The following is a 22021-nucleotide window of genomic DNA, read 5'->3' as shown; positions in this document are numbered from 1 at the left end:
AAAGAGCTGAATCCTACGAAAACTAAATCATTTTTAAATTGGTGCTCTCCTTTTCATGATTAAATAAAAAAAGTTGCAAACAATAATGTGGAGAAAACAAAATGTAATACGTTATTTGGGTTATTTAGAATATTTATGATTAGTCACGATGGTCTGTTCTCCAAATTACAATTAAGTACAACATCAAAGGAGAATATGATTGGGCAGGGTAGGCATCTGTCATACAAAATTGACTTTCTCTGGATTAATTATCCATAAACTTTCCTACATAGTTAAACTTTATACTTATTATATTTGATTCCCTTAACTTTTAAGAGTGAAAAATTTTCATTTAAAGGTTGGTCTTCCAAAAATATTTTGACCCAACTTTCAATATTATATGAAGGACTCTAAGAGTCACTTCTGCTCGAAAAAGCAAATCTATTGATTCCCAACAAAGACTAAGTCAAAGTGAGAAATTCAGCAAAGAGGATCTGGAAAGCAAACTGCTGTCTGCTTCTGATTCAGGCCTGAGCCTGGCTTCATTTTGCTTCTGAAATACTTTCCCTCAACTTTTTTTCCAGAACCTCAAGGAACTCTATATCTTAATAAAAATATATAAAATTTAACGGGGACTGAATTTTATATATATTTTATATATTTTTATTAAATATATTTTTCATGTGTGTGATATATTTCTTTAACTTATTTAAATTTTTCCAAATGTTTACTAGGTGTGAAGGAGTTGCTTAGTTGTATTCATTCTAGCAAAACAATTTAACCGGAAGTGAAATTTCTCTCTCTCTCTCTCTCTCTCTCTCTCACACACACACACACACACACACACACACACTCACACTTGCGCATGCACATGTGATCTTAGTCATAGAACTACAAGGGTCCTGAGATGCTATCTCATTCAAACCTGATTGTTCAGGTAAAAAATGTAAAATGGGAAGTTAAGACTTTCTCAAACAAAACATTGCATCCCATTACTTCTCTATACATTACTCTTTGATATCAGCAGTAATTACCACAATTTTTACATATTATAAATAGGTATGAAATACCTCCCATTATAGCCTTTTAAAATTTGTTTTACAACTTGTTCCTATGTGCATTTAAATTTGTTTCGTATGTTTTTAAACTTAATCATTAAAATGTCTTGAAATATAACAAAAGCAAGCAGTTGCTAAAGAAAGAGAAGGCATGCTTTCTGGATCCCTAACCTTTTGGGAAGGTACACAACTGCAGGTGACTGCAGAGGTAGGATTCTGTCAGAGTTGAGAAATAGATGCTTTCTTGTATCATTACAAGGGGCTGTAAAAAGCGATGTTGCCTATGTGTACTTGAATAAAGCCTTACCAGTTAGTGTTCCAGAAAATGGTTCTGGGACAGACTTGTTCGTATTCAAGTGGTTCTGAAGCTGAGGTTTGGAACTTGGTGTTCCTTAATAACCTTTTTTTTTTTCCAGTTTTCTCATGTGCCAGGAACAAAAGGCTATTCTCCAACTCTGCTTCAATCCCTATTTTATTTACATTTTTCTGATACCAGATTTGTCCTGAGGATAATAATAAATCCAATGTTCCTTATTTATTATATGTAACATGTATTTTAAGAAGCAGAGGGATGAATTAATAAATTATTAATAATTCATTAATAAATAATTCATAATTCATAATAATTCATTGTTATTCACTATACCTTTTTATAGCTACAAGTCTTAAGAAAATGTTTTTTATAATATTTTAATATGTTATATGGCAAATTTTGATGTCTTTTATATAATTTTCCAATTACCAACCAGTTGTATGTGTATATATATTTACATTAAGCTGTATATTTCAGTTCCCCCATAGAATACATATAATATATGCATGCATATTATGACTACTTCTACATAACATTCTGTATAACAAAGTAATAAACATATGGATGAGAAATTCAAGTTAAATATATTATTTGTTCAAACTAAATGTCTCATTTTTCAGAAATATGCAACAGCCTAGCATGAGAATATATCTTTATGTAGACGTTTTATATAGTCCTAGCCAATGCTTTAGAAAATACTTTAGCCAATTTTTCTAGAAAATATTCTTTTTTTCTTAATATTTAATTTTTAGGTGTAGATGGACACAACACAATGCTTTATTTTTATGTGGTGCTGAGGATCGAACCCAGGTCCCACGTGTGCTAGGCGAGTGCTCTGCCGCTGAGCCACAATCCCAGCCCCTCTAGAAAATATTCTAATAACTAAGACCAAGTTCCTATAGCTTCATTAAATATTTCTTGGACATAAGAAAATATATTTTATAGCTATGAAAAACTAGGCTATGGCTTAAACCTTAGACTTCTCCCTTATGAAGGCAAATCAATACTTATAAAACAGGAGAGTTACAATTAATGTGGTCATAATCTGTGAATTTTCCGGGAACTTCCATTTATGGAAGATCAGTTCATGTTCAACATTTTAGAAATGCTACAGTAAGAATCTCTTTCCCTTTAGGCATATTTTAAGAAGTGACTAATAATCAGTAATTGCAATTTAGAAAATATTTATTGAACTCATAGAAAAGCACACTACATGAGACTGGGGACATATCAATGAATGAGACAAATTCTTGCTGTCAAGGAGCTCTTGGTTTAGGAACTACTTGAGAGGAGTTTAGGAACTCAATTTCAAGCTAATGCAGTAATGGATTTAAAGCAAGTTTCTGTGGTGTGCTCTACAGATTCATCCTGACTTGGGGCACTGGGAAAAGCTCCATAGAGGTAGCAGGGGCATTTTTGTTGCTCCATAAATATGGCAAACAAATAAACATCCTAGAGGTTGCCTGGAATAGCCCAGGATCTGCTGTTGTCCAGGTGTGATTTTTAATACTGCACTTTTACTGTCAACAGTTTTTTTTAAAGTTTATTTATTTTGGTTATAGGTGGACACAATACCTTTTTTAATATTTTTTAGTTGTAGTTGGACATAATACCTTTATTTCACTTATTTATTTTATGTGGTGCTGAAGATTGAACCCAGGGTCTCCCACATGTGAGGCAAGCCCTCTACCGCTGAGCCACAAGCCCAGCCCTCAACAGTTTTCTTTGTATGATAAAATATATGATCACTCTTGTATTGAAGTAGACATAAGATGATGATAGGGAGAGGAGGGAGGGAAAGAGTTTCAGGTGAACCAAAGAGCAAATACAAAAGGTTTGGAAGGATGAAATCCCTGGGACTGTCTGGAGAAGAGCTGTATAATCTTCTTCTTGTATGCATAAAAGAAGGCACTTCCCTCATTCCTGTTGCTGATTGAATTAAAATAGGAGTATGTTCTTCGAGAACTCGAATGAACCTTTTATTTGTGCTTAATTTATTTTTCTTTCTAGGAAGATGACTACTGTGTAGCATAGATCTTTCCCATTTTTATATCTCATTTTCTATTTCCATTTCATCAGACAGTTCGTTTCTGGCAATCTATTATTTTTACATCACAAGAATAGAGAGGGAAATTATAAAACAATTCATACATTTCATTATCTGCCTTCTAACCAGTTAACACTAAATTAGAACATTCAATGTGCTTGAACTTGGCCCTATGCTTTCCTAGAAACAAATGTTTGAAGAGAAAATAGCCCAAATTGGACAAAAATTATTTTTGTCTTCATAACTATTCAGGGAAAAAGAATGGAATATGCTGAAATAAAGAAAATCTTAACTTTGCATTGTTTTGAACAATAGGTTTACATTATTACATTTTGTATGATAAAGTTCATTTCTGGTAGATTTATTTCTCTTAGGCATTTTTTAACAAAAAGGTTCTAAATTTAGAACCAAGACAATGACTAGCACTATGAATATGTATGAAAAATACAGACATCAATTGAACAATTCCACCAGTAACTGAAAAGCCTGTATCTTCCTCCTCACATGAGAACCCACAGCAGACTTAACATTCATGCTTTGTTAATCCCCAAATAATTTTGTGTTAGCCCTTTTAGGGTGCTCGAAGAGCTGTAGCCACAGATTCTACAAGAGTTCTATTCATCAGGTGCATGCAATATGAACAGATGGGAAACAGCAATGGCTATGCTTCACTTAAGGAAACAGGTGCGGGGATTAGGTAGGGAAGGCAGCTCCCTCCTCCTCCCTCTTTTCATTCCTGTTTCTCTTTCTGGAGATGCTTTGGAAAATTACCAATTCCAGATAGGCACTGAAGTCCATACTGCAATGCACTCTTGTGCCTCTTTCCTTTCCCAGCCCAGTTTAGTTTCAAGGCTTCCCCTAGCACGAACCTGGGCTCCTATTCTACACATTTCTCATAAGCAGATGGGATGAGGTATACATATCTTCAGAGGGGGTTTTTAATTTTTTAAATAAGCCAAAATGTCAACAAACATGATAGCTGTCATTAATTATCTAAGTATTCTGATTTTTCTTACATCACATGAGTATCACAAAATAGTAAACTCCTTAGAAGATGTGATTTTGATGAAGTAAACAGCAATCTTTCCCTCTCGCCCTTGGGCTCTCATGTTCCTTCCTGTGACTGTCATGCTAGTATTCTAACTGGCCAAGTTACTTCTAGTGTCTTTCCATTTCAATACATTTCTGGGATGTTCCCAAAATGATCCTTCTAATACACAACTTGATTATGCCTCTGTTGAAAGCTTTTTGATAGCATCCAGTGTGATGGCATGAAGTTTCAGTTAACTGAAGCCTGGCAAGCAAGGCTGAGTACAGTCATCTTTAGCGTTATGTGCTCCCCTTCATACCCGATGCCTTCATCACTGCATGAGGCCTTTGCAGAATTTAATCCCAGTGAACATGAACTCCCTGACTCCTTGACTTACTTATGCTCATCTGTGTATTATCCTACCAGGCACTGGATACTTTTATGAGTCTGAATGTTCTTGGAGGTCTCATTTTTCTTTGTATCATCATTGCTTAGCAGAATGCCTGCTATGTCTGCAGAATAAGCCACCACCACCACCACCACCACCACCAAAAAGGTAGCTGAATTAGTTCCTATTTGGGAAGAACTTTCTTAAATCAATACCACTAGTCCTAATGGGTTTTAATGGTGCCAAATGATTACTTGTATCCTTGAGACCACATTTGGCTAATCACCTGTTTCTCTAGATAGGCAAGATAAGGCAATATGTGCCTAAAGGTACCCAAACCAAAGATCTATGTGGAATTCTTTCTAAAGTGAATTGGGTGAAATAAATTTACTTTCTGACAGATGAACACACAAATCACCATAAATCACTTTCATATAAATATGTTTTATTGCAGAGAAGTTATAATTATTTACATGCTGCAACACATCACGACATAAATTTACCAAATATCTCATGGTGGGATGCTGTAGGTTTCAGATAATAGTTTCAGAAGAACCACAGATTAAGTGAAGAGACTTAACAGCTTTGTTGACTCTACAACTCTCAGTTGCTAAATGCTAGAAGTCAAAGGCAGTGTTTTTTCAGTCCTACCTGTCATCACTTGCATGCAGAAACCTAGGAAGCAAATACAAGAGTACTGTCGAGTGTCAAATCCATATTGCCACCAAAGTTTACAATGGGTTAAGTTATAATTCATGTCGTAAAGCATTTAATTCTTGCATAAAATATACAGTTCTATTAAGATTGATATAAATCTACTTATTTATAAACCCTGGCATAAAAACAAGGACAGGATGCAGCCTGCACATGCATTGAGAAGGACAACCTAACAAATGTTTGTGAGACTCTAGTAAGTGTTTATTCACTTTCTTATTGTAATGAGCCTGGGAAAATATCCTCCAGAATTGTAAATTTCAACTTCTCTTGGTGATTAATAATGGCAATGAAACTCTAGAAAAGACCCTAGGCATTTTCACCATTCTATGCTGGTAGAGAATAATCTATGGTCTGTAGAATGTCACTAAGGTATAATTTGGCAAGTTTTCTTTAAGCCACGTGTCTAGCAGGATCATCCTGAAGTGCAATAAAAGTCACTGCGTAATTCTCAAAAGTGAATCAAATGCTAAGAAATCTCAGACATAAGTGAAACAAGTATGTTGGTCTAGAAACTCGAAACCAAGTTCACAAATATACCTTAAAGTAGTATTCTAGGAACTTCGAGAAGGTAGGAAGATTGGGTGACTAAAAAGGAAGGGATGAAAGAAAGAAATGAAGGCAACCCTTTAAAATAGAATTTCTATAGCTCTTCGTACCTACCCCACCAACCTGAGTATTGCACAAAGTAAGCAAATGGGTGAGGGAGATTCACGCACAGCTTTGTAAAAGGGCCACATGCTCGCATACTCTTGAATGAAATCACTGAGAAAATGTTGATGGTGGACACAGAGAATTCTGTTTTTACCTTCTGCTGCGGATAAAATTCTCTGAGAAAAGCCTTAAATCCACCTTCTGACTCCTTTTTCCCATCTTTTATCCTCCTAGCATGTTCCCCTTGCTGCTTATGAAATGGAAAGCAGTTATTTAGGTTGGAAATGTCCTGGCCAAATAAGCAATTGATACTTCAGTGTTTAGAGTGAGAGAAAGCAAAGTCTGGGCTCTATTTTTAAGTGATTCACCTTTAAATAAAATGAGACTGAGCTTTGGAATCTCACTGCATGATCACATCAGTAGGGTGAAGTCAGCAGCTTAGGATTTTCATGCGAAGAGATCAGTGTGGAAAGCAGTAAGTTTTGTAAGATATACTTTGCAGGCTGTTTTGCCTTGCAAATAATATTAGGCTTTTCATTTTGAGTAAGGTGGCTTGCAAGGGCAATTTGCAGGACTTGAAGGTTTCTAGAATGAAAAATCCATACCACCTTATGATCTTTGAATAAATCAGGTTATAAAACCTCTTTGGGATTTGAGCCCAGCAAGTTCTATCCCTAGTTGAAGCAATGAATAAAATTTTATGAGAATAAATAGTTTAAGGTAATTTAAAATATATTTTCAGTATGCATAATAAAATATATCCATATAATGATATTGATGCTATCATTAATTTTTCTCTTTAAAAAAATAATCCCTTGAAAGTGCTATTAGGAGCTATCGTTCTGTCTTCACTTTGAAGGCAAATTTCCTGGATCTATGTGTATTAATGCTATAATTCTCATCATTCCTAGAGTCTTCCCTTTCCATTGGTAATAATAATGCACAGTATATTTTTCTCACTCTTAGCTTCTTCCTTAGGAAATGTTGCTAAGTATGAAATACTGAAAGAGTAAAAGGGACAAGTAATTGGAATGACTCTGACTTTGAACAAACAATGGATAAGTTGTCCTTAACTTATTGAGACATGACTAAGTAGGACCACTTGATCTCCAATAATAATAAACCTTCTGAGTCCTAACAAGTGCAAAATAAGTAACTCAACTTGTATAAAAAACCCTGATTAAGACTGTATAACAAACCATGATGTGAAATAATAGAGTCAAACCCAAATTCACAATATATAAACCACAGCCCAAACTAAAGGTTTTTATCATAACTGTTATGGCTTCTTAAGCCAGAGAAAGCTTACTGTACTTCAAGAATCAACTAAAGTTGATAGCAAGTATTCTGTAAGTTGCAATAACAATTGAGTAGCTGCAGATTGCATAAATGTGTTGTGTCACATAATATCAAAGTTATTTGCAAAAATTATACAATCTGGAATGCTTGAATATGAGACACAACAATGTACTGAAACATACATTTATAATAAAATGAGAGCAATCATTAATATAAAAGGTATTTTTGGGATGCATTAAGTTAGCAGTGCTATCAAGGTTAAATAGGTAAAGTAAGGTCTTTTCAGTCAGCTACTTAGAATTTGTCATATATATCTATCTAAAACTTTTTCCTCTTTGCCAAAATCATACATCTTCTGTCTCCTTGCTCATCTTGCTTAGGATCTTCAAAGTCCCATGAGGAAAGATGGATTGGGGCAGATGTTGAGGGCATTCCCTTAAGCGTGCTGAAATGAAAAGATTTTCTTAGTTTACCAGGGGAGGACTCTCCTCTGCTGAAGGCTGACTTCTGCATTGTGACATGCTGGACCTGTCCTAGTCATCTTCAGCCCTTTCACCTCCCCTCACTATCTGTCATATTTCCCTTGACTTACAAAATACTCTGTGGGAATTTTTGATTCTTAGATCTTCTGTCTTGTATCACATTGGGATTTTCTTCTTTCTTTTCTTCCTGGGGATACTACCTCGTTATTTTCGAGGCCCTGCTATCTTATTTGCACTCAAAGCAGAAGAGGCTGGTAAAATTACACTTCTTTCAGCATTTAGTTGACCGGGGGTCTCAAACTCCCAAGGACACACCTCAGCTCGTGATGTTAATGGTTGTTGGGAGTTTTTACTTGAGTTACAGGAACCAGGTGCATTTTCCACAGAGAAAGATGTCTTTTCCTGGTCTCGCATTTGGTTGAGATTTTCATTCTCTATTTTTGATGCCATGACTTTGGGGGGCAGTTCCTCGTATTGCCCAGCACGCACAGTGGCTGCATGGTGCTGACCTCCATTCTCATCTTTGGCTCTCCCTGGGAGAACTATAGTCTTGGAAATCAAATGTTTTTCATCTTCAAAAAGAGACTGATCCTGGCTCTCCCAAGGGCACACCTCGGCCTTATCTATGCTCTTCTGACTGGACTGCTGACATCCTTCAGCTGCCTTAGGCCTGTGGTGGGCTTTCTCCTTCAAGGAAAATGTTGGATTTTTTTCCATTTCAGAAGCTGCGATAGACACGTGTTTTTGAGCTTTTGTTTCTGAAGGCACAGGACCAGAGGTCAGGTCATAAATCTCCCATGGGCACACTTCCCCAATGTCAAAGTTGCCCTTCATCTGGGTGGTGCCTGGGCTCAGGTCAGAACTGGCAGTAGTGGGATTAACCCTTTGTTGTTTCATAATTCCAGATTTCTGAGGCTTTCTTGGTTCCTCCAAATGATTGGAGTTTTGGGGGACAGGATCTTTAGTCTCTGTGTTATCTGAATTTGAGCACTTCCTGTTTGTCTCTTTATCTTTTGGCAGAGGTTTCTGAGATTTAGCACGTTCTTCTACACCTGATGTTTGGGTTTTCCCAGCTAATCCAAGAGTCTTCTCCTTGGCACTTGCTATGACACTAAGAGACTTTTGTAACATAGATGTTCGTGGGTGCCCAGGCTTCTTCTCTGAGCTGAGGTTGTGAGCACTTGCTGACTTACACACCAAAGGCACTGATTCTGTAGACTCGGCCTCACTGTCTTCTTTCAGTTTTTGTGTTAGCTTTTTACTTGAAAGAGATTCCAGTGTGGAATTTTCTGTAGCCTCCTCTTCTTGGTTTTCTGTTGGTAGGCTATTGGACTCTTCTGGTTGGTCTCTGACATGGTCATAAGTGCTGTGGGATTTCTTGAGTGAGAAGACTCTGTTTTTCAGGGACTCCTCCTTGGGTCTCCCTGTATTACCTGAAGGCTCTGGTGGGTTCTTCCTGATGAGGGCTGTACTTTTGGCCATGCTGTGGTCCACCATGTCCTTGTCCTCTTTGGAACACTGTCTGCTGACAGTCTCTGGAATCTCAGTGATGCGCCTCATGATAGAACGGCCTAAGCCCTTCTTCGAGCACCGCTTTTTCTGGAGGTGGGGATTATTTGTAATCATCTTCTTCCTTTTATATATTTCTAACTGGGCATACAGTTTCTTTAGCTCATCCTGCCAAAACAAGAGCAAATTCAAAAAAGGTATTCAATGGATTGTTTTTGCCAATTTCACTGAATGGTATTAGAAGTCAATAAGCTTAAGTTCTTTAGGGAAATTGCTCTACAACTTTTGTTAACATCTGTGATTATCAATTTTCTCCTCATTTCTACCTTCTAATTATTTTGTGTTTTACATAAAATTTGAACTTTAAGACATAAACTCATGAATTCTACCCTTGCTTCACAGAGCAAGGATTTTGAACTTTCAATTTGTGTGGACAAAGCTGAGCCAGGACCATAAGAAAATACAACATACTATCTACTACTGATGAGCCCATAATCCAGAATAATGTTGGAAGCATTATATTGCCATTTGATGAAGTTTTATGTTATGCTAGATTAGCTTTAAGGGTCAACAGTTCATAGACTGCTAAAGGGCACCTTATTCCTTCAGATACTGATAAGTTATCACATATCATTTTAAATAATCCAGTTCAGTTTCTCTGGTCACAGGTACATCCTACTTTTCCATTAGCAGGTTGTTATAAACTCATATTTTAGAACATGGGTAATCAGTTCTTCATCATGACTGCCTGTAAGTCAGTCAAAAATATAAAAACTTCCCAGGCTACTGTAAGAGTTGAAATAGCATGTACTTTCCAATTGTACATGTTATCACTGAATTAACTCTGCATTTGATGTCTTCAGTTCACAAATATGAATTCTTTCTCTCTAATGCTGTGTACACCAACATGAGCACAGACATACATGTGCATGCACATGCCAATCCACACACATTTGCCTGTATCAATGGGACTAACTGGGCCTACTCTGAAACAGGAAAGAAGATAGACCAGCATTACCCGAATGTCCTCTGGATCCAAGCTGTGCTCACTCCAAGCTGAATTGATACTGCTGTTCAGGTAGGATCCAGATCGGCCCATGTCTAGCTCATCTTCATATGCTTCTGTAGCAATATCGTCACGTGGATTATTGCTTGAAAGTGAAAACTGTAATAGATATTCAATATGAACTGTAGGCATTAACCCACTGTAGACATAGCACAATAATTGTCTAAAGGTGCTAATATGAACAGCATTTCTTCAGTTTGATAAATTCATTCACTAAATACTTTCCAATGATTTGCTGCTATATTTTGTTTTGCTTTCCATGTTACATGCTGGTGCTCTCAGTGAGGCAATATTAGCACTTGGCTCCCTCTCTGACTCCAAGTTCCACCTTTGTTTATTTCCTAGTATTAACTTATATTACTCCACTTCCAAGATATATTTGTCTTTTTGAAAATATAAATTAAGTAGAAGAATCCAAAGAAATGTTGCCTAAGAGGAGAAATGTAGATTCACTAGCAGGTGGATGGCAGGGTTTTTTGGTTGGTTTGTTGGGAATTTTTTTTTTTTTTTTTTTTTTGAGCAGTGAGGTCTCCTGTGTTTGTCATTTTGCTTCACTTAGGTAAGGATTTATTTCATCTATGGCCATAAATCATACTAGTAACAGGGATGTGACTTTCAGTATTCTACACATAGGCTCAAAAAAGTTACTTTCAAAATAAACAGGATATCTGACTCCAGTTTCAATTCTGTCAGCAATGAAATCTTGAAGAAGACATGAGATCACTCTGGACCACTGTATCCTCTTGGCCTAAAGAGTTCTGGGGTGAATAGTATCTAAGTTTAAATGCAAATATTCAACTGAAATTAACACATTTTTCCTCAAGCTCACTATCATTCTCAAGTTCCTCCTTCTTTGTATTTTAATTATTTTCATATGATTTTTCTTTTCTACTCCATGTGCTTGTTTCTAAGTGCAAAAGTCAGGAAGAATGAGTAGGGTAAAGGATGGAAAGCAGAAAGAAGAATCAAAACAATGTAGCCACACATAAACAATATGTAAAATAAGGAACAGTTATGTAAAAACTGTTTGCTGAAAATAAAATAATAGCTCAGAGAACATGGATTCTCTTCTAGCTTATTATTGGTTCAAATATTCTTTCCAAAAACTAACATTGGGGATATAGAAATACTTTAGTGTCAACTAGCATGGTGAAAATGTATCTGAAATACATGTGAAACAGCATTTCTTAGCTTAAGTCATAATTCATGTTTTGTAACTGGAACTGACTCAGAAATAGAGACTTTCCTTCCCTCTTCTGTCTACCTTTGTGAGACTCACAGGTACCATGAACTTGGGCTATAAATGATGAATATGATGGCATCCAAAGTCTCAGGGGATACTAACTAAACCAGCTGGAGACTGTTTATAAAAATGGGACTATTTTTTCTTGAGCAAAACCTTGGAGACAGTCATGAGTTCAAGAAACAACACCAAGGGTTACAGAGGTTAGGGATGTAAATCAGTGGTAGAGGATATGCTTAGCATGTGCTAGGCCCCAGCACCTCCCCACACCAAAAAAAGCTTGTTTGTCTAATATATGCACTTCCTGCTATGTTATTTTTTTCTTAGGACTTTATCCATTTATCTTATTTGTTAATCTTGTCTGTCCCCAAACTCTGCCTCCTGAATATAGAGAACATAGACTTTTATCTGTTCATTATTCTTATTATAAGGATATAGAACAGTGCCTATCTAAGCCCCTCAATATATTAAATTTGTCTTTTTATTGAGATATAATTCAGATATTAAAGTTTACAATTTTAAAGTATATAATTCAGTGTTTGTTAGTGTGTTCATAGGTTGTACAACCATTATCAATCACTATTTAATCCCGGAATATTTTCAACACCCCTCAAAGAAGCCTTAAACTCATTAAGTTATCACTTCTATTCCCCCTTCTCCCTGCTGTGGCCACCACTGGTCTACTTTCTGTTTCTACAGATTTTCCTATTCTGGAAATTTAACATAAATGGGATCATGTAATAGGTGCCTTTCTGAGTCTGGCTTATTTATCTGCCATAATGTTTTTAAGGTTTGTCCAAGTTGTAGCATGTGTCAGTATTTCATTTCATTCCTTTTTATTGACAAATAATATTCCATTATATGGATATATATTTTACTTATACATTTATCAGTTGATGGAAATTTGGGTTGTTTCTATTTTTAGGATTATGGATAATGCTGCTATAAACATTCATATGCAAGGTTCTTGTATGAACATATGTTTTCAATTCTCTTTCAAGTTCAATAACTATTTATTGAATGAATAGTCTGAATATCCATCCATCTTACAGATATATAATGATATGCAAAGTATTGAAATGCTAATTTAACAATAACATTAAGATAAATTGTAGTAACAGACAAATACATGAAACTGTGACTAGTTAGTGTAAGTCAAGTAGGGAATAAAATAGGTATATTTTGTTCTGTTTATAACTGGCCTTTGCAATCTGGCTAAATGTAACATTTTAGTTAATTGTGAGAACTGATATAAAGTCTACAATGAAAGATAAACCACAAACTGGTTTTAGCTGTGCTAATGTTATATTGTACAGCACTGATAAAACATATAATGTTCTATTATTGTGTTTCTATGTGCATAAAAGAGAAAAATATTCTTCTATACATAATTTTATATGTATTTCCATTTAAACAAAATCTCTGAATGTTTTAAACACAATACTTCTCTGAATATGAATCTAAAGAGGAAGGATTCTTAGAATAGTTATTTAAAAATATGATCTTGATGTTATAGCTACAATGAAAGCCATCTAACAATAATAATTAAAACAAAAGTAGAAATCAAAATATTTGGAAAGGGATGATAAATTTTGGGATAAATTAAGGCATTTAAAATTATTTAAGATGTTTTATGAATCTAAAATGAAAACATACCCAGTTTCTAAAGGAGTTTTAAAAAACGATTTTTACAGTGCCCAGCAAATTTCCATACTTCCCTTTGTCTGTGTTGTGAGATATTTTTAAAAGAAGAAACAACTCCATGCTCTTTTAAAATAGTTGTCTTGCAAGAAAAATAAAATGTTAGAAAAATACCTTTGGAATCAAAAGTAACCCGATGGTGACTGTCACAGTCAAATGAGTATGTGCAAAATATAGCATCAACATCCAATCAGACTGAAGTCTTGAGGCAAGAACAAATCTGAAATGATAATTATTCAAGTCAGCAATCCAAAATTAAGATTTCTACTTAAAACACTAGGATATTTGCAAAATCTTTTGCTCAATTTATTTTTAAAAAGAAAATAAAACTGTGTTTTTTTTCTGTTTCTTTAGCATTATCTTTTCATCACAGGAAGAATAAAGGTTTGAGTAACCTTTACTGGATTAATAAGATATAAATACTATTTATTATTTGAAATTATCAGAAAGAGAATATATACATACATATATGCTGCACATTTACCAAGATTATTATTGTATATGTAAGTTGACTCTGCAAAACTAAAACAGTAAATAGACATGAATTGAAGAGTAGGTTACAAACTGGTTGTTTCAAGCAAATTTGGGTTATAGCACACATTCCGAATAAGTCCTGATTCTAATATTATAAGTTAAAAACATTAACTAACATTAAGGTAAAAAAGAGTGGATAGTTATGTGTCTTTGTGAGTGATCCCAAAGGTTTGAATAAGGCAATGGAAAATTAACATAATAATGGTAGGTAAGATAAACTTTTAAAGTAAAATTTTTAGTTGTTTTAAATTGTCATATTGTCCTAAATAATTTAAAGTGTATTATTTAATAATCTTTTACTGAGGAATTTGTAAAGCTATATTCTGATTCAGGGAGGGAGAATTCAGTACCAAGGTCTACTCTAGTAATTTTGGATTACTTTTGTAAATTAATAGGTTCACCAAAGCTGTGTTTTAATCACTCATCCTTATGTAGAAACCAAGGGTTACTTTATGAGTTTTTTAAAATTACATCCAAATGTTATATTATCTTCTATTAATTCATGAAATATAAACATGGGATTTTACTGCTTTGGATTTAGAAAATTAGAATTGTGTTTCAATGATATACATCATCAAATTTGAAAAGTAAAGAGCCTATGAAAATGCTCATAATATCATAATCACAAAACAAATTTATATGATTGGCAAAAAGGGGAAGAAACTAACTTTTATATCTGCATTATATCACACTCAGTACAATTCTATTAATTAAATTAATATTATTAATATTTAAAACAACATTGTCCTTAAGGGGATTTATTCCTCATTTTTACCTTCTCCTCACTTTTTAGAACATCATACAAAAATTATCCAAAATGGGGAGTTATTTTCCCAGGTTTCTGGAAATGTAAACAAAACAAGCTTGTAATATATATAGAAGTGTAAAATGTTATGTTATCTCATATATCATTAGAAATTTTTTTTCTTGATTACTATCTAACTCCTTTTTGAGACCAGTGACCTTACATTTCACATGCTTTCAATATGACTTAACATTCTCTTTGCTCATGGATGATATACTTTTTTATTGGTTCTTTTTACTTATACATGACATAATTTTGATACAGTTTGTTTTCATGGGTTATGTGAGATTTTTTTTTAAGCATTAAAATAGGGTCACCATACTTAGCAACAAGTCATACTCTATGAAGCTTGTAAGAATATATAAATATGAATAAAATGATAGTTGTATAGTATATATTTTAAGCTAAAATAGTGAATCTTCAAAAAATAATTGAATTATACTGACAATAATTACCTTAAAATTAATCAGCTTTAAATTACTGCAGTTATAACTAGAAATACCTTGAGAAAAATCAGGTTTTGCAGTAGTTAAAAATAAGCAAAGGAGTAGAAAGTACTGGGGAAAAGGTCTTCTGTACTTTTATACTTAGTTCTTTGACATTAGCCTCTTTTTGTGTAATTTGACAATTTGGTAAGAATGCAAGTAAATCTATATATAATATGTAGTTGTTTTAATTTATATATATATATATAATATGTGTGTATATGTACCTGTACACATGTATAATTTTATATTTTACACAGACAAGAAAGAAGACATATTAATAGAGAATATCTTTTCTGATGTTGGAAGCCTTATTTAATATAATTTCATTCAAGAAAATTACCAAAATAAAAAAAATTTACTGAAATAGGTCCAGTTGGTTTAAATTATTATTATGTTATTGCTTCTTACTTTTGGAACTATAGCATGTATGAATTAAGTCCATGGGTAAATATGATATTGTGCATACTGCATACTTGATTTCTTTAATTATCATTGCCTATTATTTGCTTCCTACCCACTCCACCCCAAATCAATGTTTTTCAGATTTACTGAGTTAAACTATAATTTAAAATCCTTGGTCCTTTATGGCTGTAAAATACTACATTATTATAAATATAGGCATAAATATAAAAACATCTAAAATTTGCATACTAATATGTTAATAGTACATATTTGTAGATGGCCCAATTAGGAGGTTTACTTTTAAACTTTATCTTATGATTTTTTGTGTAATGGCCATTTATTATCATTTTACTAAACTTAAAAAAATATATATTTAAGGCATAATTCACTTTGCCTATTTTTGAAAAGACCTGGGCCAGTTCATAGTTTGACATTTACTGAAAAAAAAATTGATGGTGAAAACTGAATAGAGTACATCTAAAATATAAAAGGATACCTATGTAACTGATTTGAACAAATTTAACTTGGCCTATTAATTTGCTTCTAACAAAGTTAGAAGCTTGATGTGGGGCAAAAGTAGAAAACACTTTGTACTGCATAGTCACATGCTGATGGTAGAAGACATTTAAATTTATCGGGAATAATGTCTTCTCTCAGGTTTGTAATATTCAGATGATGGTTAAATCTTGAAACATGTGCTTGACATTCTGGAAACAAAGTACAAAAAAACAGCTTCACTTGGAAAATAATCTTTATTTGGAGAAATGAAAAGTATATTGGAGATCTGGGACTGTGACATGATGTCTTTTGATGCTCCCTACATTCTGCACCACGGGCATCCATTTTCAGATTCTGAAACTCTAGTTTAGGAAAGACTATTCCTCCCATTGTGTCTTTATGATCTTATATTTTCATTCTCATCCTTTTTACGTCTTCTAATCTCTTTCTCTCCTCTGTTTCTCTTTACTCTCTCTTGAGAGAAGTAAGTCAAGGCTAGGAACCCAGTTTCTCTGATTCCTGTTTCCAGGGTACTCAGATCACAGACATCTCTCTTTTTTTTTTTAATGAAAAGTTTAAGAAGCATAGGCTGTGCCTAAGCCCAACTGCCCCCTGGCATCATGTATTCCTACAGGTACCAGTTAGTATTTTTCTGACTGTCTAAAGTGATAAATAAGCATACTGAGAAACGCGCACAAGTCCACAGTCTCCTGCCCCCAACCTGACTCCCATTCTCACTAATTTCTAGGGACATCTGAATTCCATCAAAGGAGTTAAAACCAAAGAAAAGGGATTTCCTCTTTCCACTGAGGGCCAAGACAGTCAAAGTTTCTAATAATTTTCTTAAGTGTATCCTAGCTTTCAAAATCTGTCAGGCAACTGAATGACATTTTTTTTGTTGCTTTTCAAATAATAGGATTCTTTTTGTTGTTGTTCTATCCTCAGATTTTCAATTCATTTTCAAATATAAAGCAAGGGAAAATTCTCAGAAGATAAGTCATTTTGCGCACTTCATTATATACCATTTTTACCTTTCTTCATATTTATCTGCTATAGAGAATGCATAACATAGAGGAGAGCCCTGGAGTATACACTCTTACCCAAGAAAGTCATGGCTAAAATGTGGTTATGACAGAACCCCAATTGTATATAATAACCCAGAGGATAGATGATTTTTTTCATTTGTTTTGAATTCAGTAGAATTCACATATAAACTGTCTATTTGATTGTTAGGATTTTGAAAATATAAACCATTATATGAAATATGAATAAAAAAACAGTTGGGTTATCCATATCTGCTTTATAATTATATGTGCATTGCTTTATATCTTCATAACAAATAATATCATATATACACAATATCCCGTAAGTGGTTTAACATAATGCAATATCATTGAGTTAACCTTCAAAATAAATGAAGGAAAAAAAAGCAATATCAGAAGAAACAGAGTAAAAATAAAACAAAACTATTCATTTGCCATTACAGGAACAAATTAGTCAACTTATAAAACATCACCCTTCCTAAATCTTTCCATTACTCATTTTATCCAATTTTTCTATTTAAATTAAACTGCAACACATCAGAAAAATAAAACAGTTATTTACTAGCTCTACAGATCACTTGCCTAATTGTATGGAATATAGCAGAGATAATGAGCTCATTGTGAACTGCAACAGCCATATAGCGTGGCTCATGAAATGCTGATGGGACTGTCCGCACTGCATAGCAGAGATAAACACCCCACAAGAGGAATAAAAATTCAGCTGTGAGAAGAACAAACAAACAATTTTCGATTAGTTTCACAGGTGAACAAAAATATAAGTTCCTTAGCATGCATTTTGTCATAGAAACATAAATTTAGAAATAGATGCTTTCAAAGTATCATTCATATGTAAATACGGATAATGTATATTTATTTTTAAATTTTATTTAATATACAGATCTTTTCAAAGGTATACTTTGTCATTGTTTTTGACAGCATTTGAATTCTCAGTTTTGTTTTTTCTGATACTTGTATTTTTCCTAAAACATTTGTAAAATAATTTTTCTTATCCCCATCCTAGGTTTAGGATGTTCATGGAGGATCTTGGTCTTAAGAAAGTTATCAAGGCAAAAAACAAAACAAAACAAAACAACAACAACAAACCCTTGTAATATGTTTATATAAAGCTCCTAGAAATTTAAGTTTTTATTGCACTGTGCCCAGTTCAGCAAGTGAAAATATCCATTGCCAGAAATGTGAGAACACAGGTTGCTAAACAATTCAGTGACATATTTTATAAATGAAATGTTGTTTCTTCACACATGACAGAAATCATATCTTTTGTGGGTGGAGTGCTGAAAGATTTAGTAAAATTCACAATCACCTTGTTTGATCACTGAAGCCAGAAGAGATAGGCAGAGGATGGAAGCTAAGAATAAGGACTTCAGAATCATACTAGATGTTATGTCTTAACCTGGGTCTACCCTAACTTACTTTGAGTAAATCTAGGTGATTTACTTAACCTCTGTGGTCACAGTTACTTCACTGGAAAATGAAGACAATGAAAGTAAGTACATACCTCCTAGGATTATTTATTAATTAAATAAAAAAATCATATAAAGCAACATATTTCTGACACATAGTAGTTGTTAAGTGGTTCTTATTGTTAAACTTCTCATTTTTTTTTCAAACTAAGCATTGCAATATTTTTTTAAACCAGTAAGTTTTAAAACCTATTTTATCTCAGTGACACAACCATATCAGAAGATAAAATCTGAATACTGAGAAGAAAACTCTAATTTGGACAAAATATCTCACCCAAGACATACTTACATGTAGCCTTCTTGCATACTAAAATTCTGATCTCCATTCAAAACACTGATTGGACAAAAACCAAGATTTTATCTGCCAACTTCAACATGTTTCTACTATCATTTAAACATTAGGAAGTGTCCCAAGTATTGATAATCAAGCTACTCAAAAAGAGAAGCCAAAGCAGGGGGTGGAGTGGACACTTCACTTCAAACTCTCCATGAGATTTAGCATTAAATCATTCCAAATTATTCAGTATGGTGAGCACAGGCCATATGAGGTGAATGTTGTTTCCAGTTAAGCTCTATTGGGTTGAATGAAGAAAATCAGCAAATTGTATGTGAATACAATTTGCTCTTCCAACTCAGTCTGTGGTACCACTTTTGCCTTCTGTAACCAGGTTTAAAATCTCAGAGCTACCTTTCACTTCTATGTTTCTTTTCTCTCTCTCTTTTTGTCATTCTTCATATTGATTGATTTCTCTCAAGGAATACAATTCTAATCTTTGTCTAAGTCCCTATCAGTTTACTTCTTATTTGTTGAAATTATTTTACAAGGGCCCTCTACAGCTGGCTTCACCCTGTACTAATCCACTCATCATAATAATGACAAGCTCATTTTTCTGAAACTCCATTTTGTTCATATCAGGGTTTCTCCAAATCTCTGACTATCCATTTGGGTTAACCCAATCTCCATTAGAAGGTTTATTCAGATGTCAGTATAAGGCTGGAAATAATTTCTGTCCCCAAATAAAGACTCTAAGGGGGTTCCTGTTCAGGTATACATGTTGTTACTTATAAGACTTTCTTGCTACCCAGGGTTCATGTTAGTTCCTAATATTACTTGACCTTTATCCTTTTTAATTTATATATTTGTTAGATCCTGACTTCTTGTTTCTCAGCCTTTTGTGAGGCATCGATTATATCTTCATTCAGAAATCTTCAAAGGCTCACTATTATTGTTTTACAAATCCTTCATCCTGGCTTTTGTAACTCTCCACATGACTTCACACTATATATTTAACATGATCTCCCAGTGCTCCACAACATAAACACTTTGAGCTAACCTATGATTTCTCATTGTTTGCTAAATACTCCAAAGATTGGTCTTACCTATGAGCCACGGCTCACACTATTTCTCCCCCTGAAAATTTTCTCTTAACTCCATTTCCAAATCTTAGTCAATTTTTTAATGTTCAAACTCAAGTTTCACCTCCATCACAAGCTGCCCGGAATGGTTGTAACCTACACTGAATTTTCTTTCCACTAATCTCTGTCTTTTTAAACTATATATACAACACAAAGCAGAGAATAAGGCCATATAATGTATAACTTGGAGAAAATTTTTCATGGGTTGGGTCTTATTAGTCAACACCTTCCTCAAACCACCCCACTCAATTATGACCTCTTTCAGGTCATGAACTGAGTTTCCAGTGATTTTGTTTTCTCCTTTGGCCTACACAGGTACAACATGGAGCCCAAATAGATAAGTCTTAATAAATGTTTGTTGAACTGAATGACTAATGTTAATTTCATGTTTGAATAACCAGAGATATAGATGTAATGTAACCTTGCCACTCCATATAACATTACAGGGCCTACTGAAGCAAAATAAGTAGGAGGCTGTTAGACTGGAGTCATTGCTTCACCTGGAAGGCTCATGGACCCTTACATAAGCAAACTGAAACAGTTTAGAGGCATTCCTTGTAATTGATTAAATTTGAATTGAACTTTATCCAATAACAGACAGCTAACTAGCTGATTCATTCTATAATGTGGGCCCTCCTTTCCAGCCACACCCAACACCTAGCTATAGCCAATAAAGTAGTTTTTTTTAAAAAAATTGTTTCTGTGTTTTGTTCTATGCTAAGACTGCTGTTGTGAAACCCACAATGTCCTTTTGGCTCGGGTACTTCCTGATTCATGAATCATTTTTTGCTCAAATAAATTTTTTAAATTTTATTTTTGTTTCTTATGTTTCATGTAACCAGACTAAAAATGACCTAAAGATGATGCTGGCATTATTATCAACATGACAACCTCTATTTACTGACACACAATAAGTGGGGGGGTACTGTGCTTGGCAGAAAAGAATGATGAAGGCAAAATACTATTAAGAAACAGTGCTGGGCCAGACAGCCCACACCAGCCCCTGAGGGACCCAGGCTCACAGTAGGCTGGGGCACCACCCCTTCACCTGTGGGGCAGGCAACAGCTAGAGCCTAGCCTCTGGCGCAGGACTGCCCCTTCTGACCAGCGGACTACGGGGGAGGTTGAGCCCCAAGGCCCAGATCCACCCAAACCGGCTTGTGTGGGGACCCAGGCTCACAGTAGGTTCAGGTCCACCCCTCTATCCAGGGGAAAGACACCCAGAGCCTAGCCTCTGACACAGGACACCCCTTCTGACCAGTAGACTACCCAAAACCAGCCCAGGCCACCCACACCAGCCCGTGGATCCAGGCTCACAGTAGGCCCTGGTCTATCCCTCAACCCTCAACCCCCAGGGCAGACACCTGCTAGAGCCCAGCCTCCTGCACAGGACTGCCTCTTCCAACCAGCAGACTACTGAGGAAGCCTAGGCCTGACCCAGATCCATCCACACCAACTTGCATGCAGGACCCAGGTCCAGGGTAGGTTTGAGTTCATCCTCTTCTAACCCCCCACCTGGGAGCCAAGCCTAACCCACTTCCATCTTGGGATACTATAGTCATTAGCATAGCCTTCCCCACCCAGTAGGCCCTAACTTTGACAGCAGACAGGGTTTAAAAGCAGCTGCATCTCAAAGTAGGCATCCCAAAGAGAGTGTGAGGCCCACCCTTTCAGCCCCATCTCTGTAAGACATCACTTCATCTTAGGGGCACCTTAACTATTATCTGGAGTTACCTTGGCTATTGCTGCCACCGCCTTTAATTGCAAATGCAGTAGCATACATTGAGGGATACCAGCAGGGTCTGCAAGCCCAACATCAAGGTGAGGTATAGAGAGTCTGCACAGGTACTACAAGAATATAGGAAGAA

At 35.0% G+C, this 22021-nt stretch overlaps 1 protein-coding gene across 1 annotated transcript in view; it reads right to left on the bottom strand.

Moving 5' to 3' along the window:
• Positions 1-8168: 8168 nt before the first annotated feature.
• Positions 8169-22021, bottom strand: part of GPR158 (G protein-coupled receptor 158) — a gene marked incomplete at both ends in the record, with an annotated part of 431513 nt that continues 417660 nt past the window's right edge. The window contains 4 exons of the mRNA XM_081298275.1: positions 8169-9641; positions 10492-10638; positions 13598-13703; positions 17836-17974. Coding sequence (XP_081154401.1) covers positions 8169-9641; positions 10492-10638; positions 13598-13703; positions 17836-17974 — 1865 coding nt within the window. The remainder of the gene's footprint in view (positions 9642-10491; positions 10639-13597; positions 13704-17835; positions 17975-22021) is intronic.

The sequence above is a fragment of the Spermophilus citellus genome (genome assembly GCF_964194105.1).
Source record: "Spermophilus citellus genome assembly, chromosome: 6".
Lineage (NCBI taxonomy): Eukaryota > Metazoa > Chordata > Mammalia > Rodentia > Sciuridae > Spermophilus > Spermophilus citellus.
Note: the sequence above shows the minus strand (reverse complement) of the source record. Positions and strands in the feature narration are given on the sequence as shown.